This window comes from Carlito syrichta, unplaced genomic scaffold (assembly GCF_000164805.1).
Source record: "Carlito syrichta isolate Samal-C Ts95f unplaced genomic scaffold, Tarsius_syrichta-2.0.1 Scaffold312068, whole genome shotgun sequence".
In the NCBI taxonomy this organism is placed as follows: domain Eukaryota; kingdom Metazoa; phylum Chordata; class Mammalia; order Primates; family Tarsiidae; genus Carlito; species Carlito syrichta.
Genome location: NW_007256164.1, coordinates 204178 through 217012, shown reverse-complemented (window position 1 = coordinate 217012; position 12835 = coordinate 204178). Strand labels below are relative to the sequence as shown.

At 39.9% G+C, this 12835-nt stretch overlaps 1 protein-coding gene across 1 annotated transcript in view; it reads left to right on the top strand.

Moving 5' to 3' along the window:
* Positions 1-11523, top strand: part of LOC103272001 (zinc finger protein 254-like) — a 20945-nt gene extending 9422 nt beyond the window's left edge. The window contains exon 4 of the mRNA XM_021718281.1: positions 10268-11523. Coding sequence (XP_021573956.1) covers positions 10268-11523 — 1256 coding nt within the window. The remainder of the gene's footprint in view (positions 1-10267) is intronic.
* Positions 11524-12835: the final 1312 nt, after the last annotated feature.

Sequence of the window (12835 nt, the reverse complement as noted above, 5' to 3'; positions counted from 1 at the left end):
GAACCCACAGGCTCAGGCAATCCACTCACCTCGGCCTCCCAAAGGTGCGGGATTACAGGCTGAGCCACTGAGCCCGGTTTATATTGGGGTTTATTATTCTGTTCCATTATGTTTGTCTTCTTATATGCCAGTACCACATTGTTTTTATTACTGTAACATTTAAAAAAAAAAATTTAAAATTTTTAACTTTTTGAGTTGGAGTCTCACTCTGTTACCCAGACTGGAGTGCAGTGGCCGCTCCCGGCCACCATGGCCTCGACCTGCTGGACTCTGGCGATCCTTCCGCCTCAGCCTTCCAAGTAGCTGGAACTACAGGCGCGCACTACCACGCCCGGCTAATTTTTGATTTATTGTGGAGATGAGGTCTCGTCAATTGCCCAGGCGGGTCTCAAACCCGCAGGCTCAGGCAATCCACTCACCTCAGCCTCTCAAGGCACGGGATTACAGGCTGAGCCACCGAGCCCGGCTTATAAAATGTTTTAAAATCAGAAAGTTAATGTCTCTATTTTTTGTTGTTGTTACGACTGTTTTGGCCATTTATGGTACCTTGAGATTCTATATAAATATTAGGATTTAAAAAAATTTTGCAAATAAAATTGCCTTTGAATTTTCATAGTAATTACGTTTAATTTGTGCATGTCTGTGTGTCAAATTGTCATCTTAATGATATTAAATCTTCTGACTTCTTTTGAGTTGCGGTCTGACTCTGTATCCCAGGCTAGAGTGCAGTGGTGTGATCATGGCTTACCACAGTTTTGACCTCCTGGACTCAGGCAATCCTCCCTCTTCAGCCTCCCGAGTAGTTGTGATGGCAGACACTTGCCCTCATGCCTGGCTAATTTATTAAATTTTTTAATGTAGAGACAAGTTCTTGCTGTGTTGCCCAGACTGGTCTTGAACTCCTGGGCTCAAGCAATCCACCTGCCTCAGCTTCCAAAGGTGCTGGTATTATAGGCATTAGAGTGTTACTTAAGTTGCACATATTTTTGGATCTGCTTGTTTTTCTTTCACTTTTAATTTCTAGTTGTATATCCTTGTGGTCCGAAAAGATACCTTGTATAATTTCTGTCTTTTTGGATGTGAAAAGACTTGTTTTGTGTCCTAATACACTGTCTATCTTGGAGAGTGTGCCCTGTGCAATTGAATACATTGTGTATTCTGCTGCTGTCAGTTGGAGAGCAGCTTTTTGTTTTTTTTTTTTTGTCTTTTAAGTCTAATTGGTCTTTTAAGTCTAATTGGTCTTTAGTGTTGTTCAAGTTCTGTGTTTTCGTATTGATCTCTTACCTGGCATTTCTATTCATTATTGAAGGCGCGGTATTAAATTCTTTCAAAGTTATTGTGTTGCTGTAATCTTTTGCTTTATTTTGTCAATATTTGCTTCATTTATCTGGGAATTCTGATATTAGTTGTATACGCATTTGTACCTGCTATAGATTCCTAGTACATTGGTCGTTTTTATTATTGTATGATATCTTTTTTTGCTTTTTGTGACAGTTTTTTACTTACTGTGTGTTTTGTCTAATATAATGTGGCAATCCTGTCCTCTTTTGGTACTGTTTGCATAGTTCCTTACATATGAACCCTCAAGTTGTGAGATTTTAAAGATGTGAATGTGTGTTATCGTGTTCATTTGTGTGATTTAAAAAAAAAAAAACTGTTTGAGCCGAGCTCGGTGACTCAGCCTGTAATCCCATGCCTTTGGGAGGCTGAGGTGAGTGGATTGCCTGAGCCCGTGGGTTCGAGACCCGTCTGGGCAGCGAGACCTCATCTCTACAATAAATAAAAAAAAATCAACCGGGCGTGGTAGTGCCTGCCTGTAATTCCAGCTCCTTGGAAGGCTGAGGCGGAAGGATCACCGGAGCCCAGCAGGTCGAGGCTGCGGTGGCCAAGAGCGGCCACTGCACTCCAGTCTGGGCGACAGAGTGAGACTCCAACTCAAAAAACAAAACAAAACAAAACAAAAACTGTTTGTTTTATTGTTTGCTTTTTTTGCTTTATTTTATCTTTTGCTATATTTTTCTGTGTTTGTTTTTTATGTATTATTTGTATTACAACTATTATAACATATTACAGTACAGCATTACATAATTGATTGTGTTAGGCAAACTTTTTTTTGGATGCGCTCTCAAAATGGCACTTGTTTGTAAGTAGGGAATATACTGTATTTTTTTTCCATCCTCTTTACTTTAGGACTGTTTGACTCCTTAGAGCTAAAGTGAATCTCTTAAAAATAGCATATTGTTGACTGGGTGCTGTGTCTCGCTCCTATAATCCTAAAATGGCAACAGTAAGCCTTTTCCTCTCAGTAATTACTTTAGCATAAGTGAATTAAACTCCCTAATCCCTTAAAATGGATGATGGATTGAAAAAAATCATAATCTAACAGTATGCTATTTTTTTAATTGTTGGAGTCTCACTGTCGCCCAGGCGGGAGTGCAGGGGCACACTCACGGCCACCGCAGTCTTGACCTTCTAGGCTCAGGCAATCCTTCCGCCGCAGTCTTCCAAGTAGCTGGACCTACAGGCACATGCCACAATGCCCAGCTCATTTTTCTTGACTTATTGTAGAGATGAGATCTCATCAAGTTGCCCAGGCTGGTCTCGAACCCCTGGGCTCAGACAATCCTCTCACCTCGGTCTTCCAAAGTGCTGGGGTTATAGGCGTGAGCCACCTCACCCAACTTCAGATGCATTTTAATATCATAAAACGTTAACTTCAATTTCATACAAGCACTCTTTTTACATCTCCTTTTGTGTTATTATTGTCACAAAACAAATATTTTATATTGTGTGTCTTAAGAAAGATGTGTGCAAAATTCTTGTTATTTAAAATTCTATAGGCCAGGTGCAATGGCTCATGCCTATAATCCCAGCACTATGGGAGGCCGAGATGAGAGGATTGCCTGAGCCCATGGGTTTGAGACCAGCCCAGACAACTTGGCAAGACCTCATCTTTACAGTACATCAACAAATTAGCTGGGCTTGGTTGTGTGTGCCTGTAATTCCAGCTACTTGGAAGGCTGAGGCAGAAGGATCACCTGAGCCCAGCAGGTTGAGGCTGTTGTGGCCGTGAGCAGCATGCCACTGCACTCCAGCCTAGGCAACAGAATGAGATTTCATCTAAAAAAAAAAAAAATTCTATAAATGATTATGAGCGTTTTAGGCACCATCATTGTAATAGCAGAGCATTTTCTTATTTTCTTTTTTGCCAGAGCATTTTCTATTTGTATATACACTGATCTTTAACAGAACTTTACATTTTTATATGGTTTTATGACGCGGTTCAGCATTGCTTCATTTTCAAGAGAAAGCACTCCCTTTAGCATATCTTGTAGGGTCGTTCTAGTGGTGACAAACATCCGCAGATTTTTTTTTTATCTTGGCAAGTCTTTATTTTCCCCTTATTTTTGAACTGCGGTTTTTTCAGATCTAGAACGTTTCTATCCATATCTGTGAATTCTGCCACTGTGGATTCAACCAACCAGTGATCAGAAATATTTTGTAAAAAACAGATTGTTACATCCTGTCATCAGGATATTGGTCTACTTGATGCTGTCCAAAAAGTCTTATAGTCTATACATTTTATGTTATTTTTGTTTAGTTTGCTTTCCTGACCAAATATTTATAAATGACATGTTTTTAATTTTCTGATTTTTTTTCCCTAAGACTATTATGCCCCTCAAGTGGATTTGTTTCAACTCAGTTATTGTATTCTTCAACTCCACGGTTTCTAATGGGTTCTTTTTTGTTGTTTTATCTCTTCATTGATATTCTGGTTTTCTTTATACATCATCTTCCTATTTATTTTGATCTGCCACTGTTCTGTTTTACTTATTAAGCATGTTTGAAATTTTTTTTGAATTTTTTGTCATGTATAGGTCATCAATAGATCTTCATTTCTTTAGGGTATATTTTTGGAGATTTATTATTATTATTTTGAGTTGGAGTCTCACTCTGTTGCCCAGACTGGAGTGCAGTGGCACACTCCTGGCCACCGCAGCCTCGCCTGCTGGACTCCGGGCATCCTTCTGCCTCAGCCTTTCAAGTAGCCGGAACTACAGGCGCGCGCTACCACGCCCGGCTGATTTTTTGATTTATTGTAGAGACAAGGTTGCGCCAGGTTGCCCAAGCAGGTCTCGAACCTGCAGGCTCAGGCAATCCACTCGCCTTGACCTCCCAAAGTGCTGGAATTACAGGCTGAGCCACCGAGCCCGGCCTATTATTATTTTTTTTTTAGAAAGCAGGATTTATTAAGAGGACAGAAAAGCTCCCATAGCAGGAGGGGACCTGAAGAGGTTGCCTGGAGATTTATTTTATTCCTTCAACTGTGATATGTTTTCTGGATAGATGCATGCATACATTTCTATCTATTTTCTATTTCTATCTCTGTATCTGTCTGTCTATCATCTATCATCTTTCTGCCCTGGGGTCATCTTAAAAGTTTTAGAAATTTAAAATGAAGCTGCCTAGTCCAGTAATTAATAATCTGGCGTTTTACAAGCGAAGGCTGACACTGATCAGCTGGGCTGTAGAGTCTGTGTGCTTCTTAAACATCTTCTCAGGATGTGTTGACTATCAACTTGTGTATTTTCTGAGTTCAAGAGATTGTTCTCAGTTTCATTTTCAGATCCCGTCATCTTTGGCTACCCCAGTATACCGTCTGTGGTATTGAAGCTTTTCTGGAACTATAACAAACATTCACCTTTCTTCTCATGAGACACAAACCTGTCACTCATAATACTCCACCTTCTTCTTTAGCACTCCATGTTAGGAGTGACACAAACCAATCGTCACACATTTCCACACAAAGTCAAAAGTTTGAGTACATGGTCCACTGTTCTAGTTCTCTCCTGAGGGAGATATGGAGAGTTGGGAGTTTCCTCCTGAGCCCATTGTGCTATTCTGAGGACGAGGAGGGCATGTGGTAGACAGTCTCTAAGCCATACTTGGTCACCTTTCTGGAGAAAAGAAAAGAGTCCTGTAATACGAAAGGAGAGAAGACAATAGCCATACCCTCAAGCAGATCGGAATACATGTGCAGGTGACACAGATGAGAGGTCCAAATGTCAAAAAAGCCAGACTCTCGAACCTGCAGGCTCGGGCAGTCCTCTCACCTCGACCTCCCAAAGTGCAGGGATTATAGGCCTAAGCCATTGAACCCGGCCTCCACATTTCTTTAAAAAAATTTTTTTTGGCCGGGCTCGGTGGCTCAGCCTGTCATCCCAGCAGTTTGGGAGGTCGAGGCGAGTGGATTGCCTGAGCCCACGAGTTCAAGACCAGCCCGGGCAACTTGATGAGGCCTTGTCTCTATAATAAATTAAAAAATAGCCTGGTGTGGTAGTGCGCGCCTGTAGTTCCGGCTACTTGGAAGGCTGAGGTGGAAGGATTGCCTGAGCCCCAGCAGGTTGAGTCTGCAATGTGGCCTTGAGTGTGCCACTGCACTCCAGCCTTGGCAACAGAGTGAGACTCCAACTGAAAAAAACCAATTTTTAAAAATGTTTTGGTTTATTGCATGTAAAAAGTTATCTTTAGCATTTCCATCCTCTTTTCTCCACCTGTATGTGAATAAGACTGTCATGTATTTCCACTGGTTTGTTTTATATATCAGTGTTTCATACCATATTTTATAATATTGATATTGCCTCCAGTATTTAGAAATGTAAGGGTTTTCATTATTACTAAAGGCTAGATTACTGCTTTCCATTTTGTGAAGAAATAACAGTATACTAATAACATAATGAAAAAGATTCAGTAGCTAATTTATTTATTTTTATTTTCTATTTTTTGAGTTGGAGTCTCACTCTGTCGCCCAGACTGAAGTGCAGTGGCCGCTCCCAGCCACCGCAGCCTCGACCTGCTGGGCTCTGGCAATCCTTCCACCTCAGCCTTCCAAGTAGCTGGAACTACAGGCACGTGCTACCACGCCCGGCTAATTTTTGATTTGTTGTAGAGATGAGGTCTCGCCAAGTTGCCCAGGCGGGTCTCGAACCCGTGGGCTCAGGCAGTTCACTCACCTCAGCCTCCCAAAGTGCTGGGATTACAGGCTGAGCCAACAAACGCGGCCCATTTTTTTCTGAAATGTTACTAATCTAATTGTATGCTGATGATTCAGCATGTCTGCTTTTCATGGATGCCTACCACAGTTGAGAATTGTAGTTATCTACAAGGATTCGGTTTAAGCAGTACAATTACGTTTATTCTGAATTTTATGGATTACATTTTTCTCTTATTTTTATTCATTTATCTATTTACAATTTTATATTTCAGTGTTTATTTACATTGACTTTTCTTACATTAGTTAATTATGTTCATACTTCAGTTAATTATGGTTAAAATAATAACCTGTTGATCATTTTGGATATTATGTTGAATTCTCTAATATTGTCCTAATTAAGACAATGAGGGACAAAATTCAAAAATGAGTCAGAAGTATGTCTTTTTCCAACAAAATTTGGTGTTCATTTGTATGGTTACATGAATTTTACTTTTGTGAAAACATTTTTTTCTTGGTTATTGGTTATCGGTTTTAACTTGTCTAGGTGAATAGTAATGAAAATTGGCTTTTGTCAGATATTTATCAGTGAATCTATATAATCTTTGTGAGAGTAAAACACTTTCTTGATTGAAGGTAAATTTTGAAAAACTTTATTACCCTATACTCTCTTTTAGGTATTGATTTTTCTTTATTTTTATTTTTTGAGTGGCATGCTCATGGCCACCACAGCCTTGACTTGCTGGGATCACGCGATCATTTTACCTCAGCCTTCCAAGTCACTGGAACTACAGGCATACTTCACCATGCCTGGCTAATTTTTTGATTTATTGTAGAGATTAGGTCTCGCCAAGTTGCCCAGTCTGGTCTTGAACCCATGGGCTCAGGCAATCCTCTCACCTCAACCTCCTAACCTGCTGGGATTATAGGTGTGAGCCACTCCACCTGGCCAATTTTTACTTTTAATTGTGGTCAAAACACATAGCATATTGACCATCTGAAATGTTTTTTTTTTTTGAGTTGGAGTTTTACTCTGTTGCCTAGACTGGAGTGCAGTGGCACGCTCCTGGCCACCACAGCCTCGACCTGCTGGGCTCTGGTGAGTCTTCCGCCTCAGCCTTCCAAGTAGCCGGAATTACAGGCGCGTGCTACTATGCCTGGCAAATTTTTTATTTATTGTAGAGACGTGGGCTCAGGCAGTCCACTTGCATTGGCCTCCCAAAGTGCTGGGATTATAGTCTGAGCCACCGAGCCTGGCCTGAAATATTGTTAAGTATGCAGTTCAGTACTATTAAGTATATTCACATTGTAATGCAGTATGTTATGGGATCCCATAAAAGCCCATGTTTTTATTTCTCTCTTCACCTAGAACTGAAAAGGTGATTATATTTTCTGTATCAGGGAGTTTATTGACTTTAGATATATAAGTGGAATTATGTGGTATCTTTTATTACTGGATAATTTTGCTTAGAATAATGCCTTGAAGATTTATTCTGATTTTAAGTACTACAAAATATCTTGATTTTTTTTTTTTTTTTTTAGAGTCTCACTCTATTGCCCAGGCTGGAGTGCAGTGACATGCTCACGACCACTCCAGCATTGACCTACTGGGCTCAGGCAGTCCACTCACTTTGGCTTCCCAAAGTGCTGGGATTACAAGCTGAACCACCAAGCCTGGTCTGATACCTTGCTTTTTTTAAGGCTACATAATATAACATTGTTTTTGTATTTCAAATTGTCTTATTTGATTAAAAAATGTTTTGCTTGTTTCCAACTATTAGCTGTTATGAATTCATATTGCAGTAAATATAGGTGTGCAAATAACTCATGTGACTGTATATATACAATGATTTATTTCCATACTTCTTGTTTCGTATGTCTGTCTGCCCTTATGACAGCAACAAACTGTTTCAGTTACAATATCTTTGTAATAGGATTTAAAAAAAAAATTCGGAGTCTCACTCTGTTGCCCATGGCCACCACAGCCTCGACTGACTGGGCTCAGGCGATCCTTCCGCCTCAGCCTTCCAAGTAGCCAGAACTACAGGTGCGCACTACCACACCTGGCTAATTTTTTGGTTTATTTTAGAGACGAAGTCTCACCAAATTGCCCAGGCAGGTCTTGAATCCCTGGACTCAGGCAGTCCTCTTGCCTTGGCCTCCTGCTTGGAATTACGGGCTTGAGCTACCATGCCCGGCTTACATCCTTAGATTTAAAATACTATTCTTGTAGACAGCGTGAGTTGACTCTTATTTTTTTATTTTTTATTTTTTTGAGTTGGAGTCTCACTCTGTCGCCCAGACTGGAGTGCAGTGGCTGCTCCCGGCCACCGCAGCCTCGACCTGCTGGGCTCCGGCGATCCTTGCGCCTCAGCCTTCCGAGTAGCCGGAATTACAGGCATGTGCTACGACGCCCGGCTGATTTTTTGATTGATTGTAGAGATGAGGTCTCGCTGCCCAGGCGGGTCGCGAACCCGCGGGCTCAGGCAATCCACTCACCTCAGCCTCCCAAAGGCGTGGGATTGCAGGCTGAGCCACCAAGCCCGGCAATCAGTTTAATTTTAATGAGAAGAACCCCCTTTGCATTTCTTGTTAGGGAATATCTAGTGATTAGTTTTTAAGCTTTTGTTTATCGTGAAAGGTCTTTTTACTTTTTTCATTGGAAGGGCAGTTTTTCTGGATATAGTATTTTTAGCTGGTAGTTTTGTTCCTTCATCATGTTTGCTATATGACCCAATCCCTTCTAGCCTGGAAGGTTTCTACTAGTTTTTTGATTTATTGTAAAGATGAGGTCTCAGCCAGGTGTGGTGACTCATGCCTGTAATCCTAGCACTTTGGCAGATAGAGGCAAGAGGATTGCCTGAGCCCACGGGTTTGAGTTCAGCCTGGACTACTCGGTGAGCCCTGTTCTCTACAATATATAAAAAAATTAGCTGGGCATGATAGCGTGTGCCTATAGTTTCAACTACTTGGAAGGCTGAGGTGGAAGGATCACCTGAGTGCAGCAGGTTGAGGCTGTAGTGGCCATGAGTGTGCCACTGCATTCCAACCTGGCCAACATAGTGAAACTGTGACCCCCCCCCCAAAAAGCAATCTCACCATGTTGCTGAGGCTGTTCTCTAAGGCAGTCTTCTCATCTTAGCCTCCCAAATGGCTGTGGTTATGGTATGAACCACCGAAACCAGCCCAAAACTTTGATAATATGTCTGACTGTGAGTATGGTTTTGTTTATCCTTACTTGAATTCATTAAACTTTTTGATTTTTCTGATTTCTTTCATTTCTTTGGAGATTTTCTCAGACATTTTCAAATTTGTAAGCTCCACAAATTCTGTATTTTTAATGTTTTTTTTGTTTGTTGATATTCTTCTTTTCCTGGTTTTTCTTTTGTTTGGTTATTTGTATTCTTGTTTATCTTATTAAACATCATTAAGGTGGTTATTTTGAATTGTCAGGGAACATATACATCTCTAATTCTTTGGAACTGATTTTTGGATTTTTATTGTTTCAATAGTTGGGTCATCTTTTCCTGATTCATGGTATGCTTTGTAATACTTTTTAGCATAAAAAAGAGCTGCATGTTGTAATCTTTATGGAATAGCTTTGTCTAGAGCTAGTGTGACATCAATCACTACGTTAGAGATTCTGGGACCCTCTCAAACATGTTCTTAGGATGTGTCTTCTCTGGAATTATGCGTCTACTCTTCCAGTTAAATAGTTGGACCATGTTACTTTTTAAAAGCTCAAAGTTATTGCTATATCTGTGATATGTCTGGTATGGTAGTCTCTCTGGTGCTGTGTGAATCATTTACCTTTTGACTCAACAGTCCCAACATGTCATCCAAAGTGTACCACTGATTTCTTTTTTTTTTTTTTTGAGTTGGAGTCTCACTCTGTCACCCAGACTGGAGAGCAGTGGCTGCTCCTGGCCACCGCAGCCTCGACCTGCTGGGCTCCGGCGATCCTTCCGCCTCAGCCTTCCAAGTAGCTGGAACTACAGGCGCACGCTACCAAGCCTGGTTAATTTTTTGATTTATTGTAGAGATGAGGTCTCGCCTGCCCAGGCGGGTCTCGAACCCGCGGGCTCAGGCAATCCACTCACCTCAGCCTCCCAAAGGCGTGGGATTACAGGCTGAGCCACTGAGCCCGGCTAGACCTGTGATTTTTATTTCATCATCTTGCTGATGTTCTTAGCATGGTATAATTTCATTAGATTTGTAAGATATGTTCACTTCAATTTAGTAAGTGAGATAAATTCTTATTTTCATTACTTTTAGCTATGACTTCTCATTACAATGAGGGCCTTTCACCAGAGGAGCATGCAGAAGAGTCACTCACAAATGTGGCATTGAGAAGATGTGGAAGATTTGACCATAAGCATTTACACTTAAGGAAAGATTGGGAAAGTGTGAAAGAGAATGAAGGGCAGAAAGGATGTTCTATTGTACATTACAAATGTAACAAATGTGGACAAGTCTTTTATCAACACTCCCAATTTATTATCCACCAGAGTATCCATATCCCAGAAGTGGCTTACAGATATGAATATGGCAAAGCTTTTAACCAGTCCTCAAAATGTAGTCAACATCAGAGAATTAATGTTGGAGGAAATTTACACACATGTAATATATGTGGGAAAGTGTTTACTAAATCATCAAATCTAAAAAATCATGAAAGAATCCACACTGGAGAGACTCCCTTCAAATGTGAAGAGTGCGGCAAAGCCTTTAGCTATTATTCATATCTTTCACTACATCAGAGAATCCATACTGGAGAGAAACCCTACAAATGTGAAGAATGTGGCAAAGCGTTTAGCTGTTATTCATATCTTTCACAGCATCAGAGAATCCATACTGGAGAGAAACCTTACAAATGTGAAAAATGTGACAAAGCCTTTAGCCGGTACTCAAACCTTATTCAACATCAGAGAATCCATACTGGAGAAAAACCCTATCAATGTGAAGAATGTGGCAAAGCCTTTCGCTCTCAAAAAGGATTTGCTGAACACTCAAGGATCCATTCGGGAGAGAAACCATACAAATGTAAAGAATGTGACAAGTCCTATACATCTCACTCAGGACTTGCACGACATATGAACATCCATACTGGAGGTAAGCCCTACAAATGTGAAGAGTGTGGCAAAGTCTTTCTCTCTCTTATTGGACTTACTGGACACATGAGGATCCATACTGGCGAAAAACCATACAGGTGTAAGCAATGTGACAGAGCCTTCCACTTTCGTTCGGGCCTTGCTGGACATATGTGGATCCATACTGGAGAGAAACCCTACAAATGTGACGAATGTGGCAAAGCCTTTAATTGGTACTCAAATCTTATTCAACATCAGAGAATCCATACTGGAGATAAACCCTATAAATGCGAAGAATGTGGCAAAGCCTTTACCCAGTGTGCAAGTCTTTCGCAACATCAGAGAATCCATACTGGCGATAAACTCTTCAAATGTAAAGAATGTGGCAAAACCTTGCACCATTACTCCAAATTTTCTCAACATCAGAGAATTCATACTCAGTAAATTCCCCATACCTGTAATGAGTAGAAAGACATTTTTCAAAATATAAGCCATAGAGAGATCATGGGGAGAGAAGCTTTACAGATGGAAAGAGTAGCATTTCCTTTTTTTATACCACAGATCTTTTGAATGTACAGATGTAAAGAATGTCTAAAGCCTTCAATGGTAGCTAAAACCTTATTTGACTTTAGATAATTTGCGTTCACTAGAATCTCTGCCAATTCAATTAATGTGAAACGACCTTTGTTCAAAATGCCTTAGAAAACATCAGGGTCTTTAAAATCTTTAAACTGAAAATGTTACAGATGCAATATGCGTGGAAACTTATTTAATCAAAAGTCAAGTTTAAATAAACATGAGAAAATTCACACTATAAAGCACTATGGCACTTACACTTTTAAACAGTACATTAAATTAATGAGTCAACGTCAAAGCAATTAGATGAAATTATTTGCTTACATGTTGAATAGAATCAGTTGATTTATTTTCTTTTTAGAGCGGTATAAGTATATTCCATGTGTACTTTTATTTTTGCATTGACAGAATTTGAGGATATTTTGAAAAGCAGATATTATTGATATCACTCAACTCTCTACTCACTTGATGCTCTGCCTTCGTTTCTAGTGTTTATATAAAAACATGTGATCAGTTTTTGCTACACTAAAGCTATGACAGGTCCTTCTGTAGGTGAGTATCATTCATTTTCGCTTTTTCAGGGATGATGATGGACACTGAAATGTAATGCATTAAAAGGTCTAAGTGGAGACGTTCCTTGTGGCTCACATTAAGCAGTATTGTAAGTCCTGCATGAGGTGGGCGCGCAGGATAACATTTTATGGCACTGAAATAAAAGAGAAACATTAGAGTTTTAGAAATCAGTTGTCTTACCAATTGCATATTAAGGAAAAAATGAGGCCAGACCATTGATATCCTGATGTATCTTCTTAGTACTAATACTTACAAGTGCTAAGTCTTATTTAATATGGTATAAATAGAGATCTCTTCACAGACATCAAAGAAAAGATATGTGCTCTTTGAAAAAGTATATTTTGTAAATTTATGTTTAGTAAATAATTAGCCTCAGTTCTGAATTTTAAGAAAGCTGCCCTCTCACATATATCTCTATCACAAGAACAGAAATACTTCTTGAAAGTTTTTAATATGTTTTTACTAGTGAGCATTCAGTGAACTTCAGGATGTTTATTTAGACTACGTGAACTTAAGTTCTTTTAATAAACTGAATTGTTTTGTTTTTGTTTTTTTTTGAGTTGGAGTCTCACTCTGTCACCCTGACTGGAGTGCAGTGGCTGCTCCC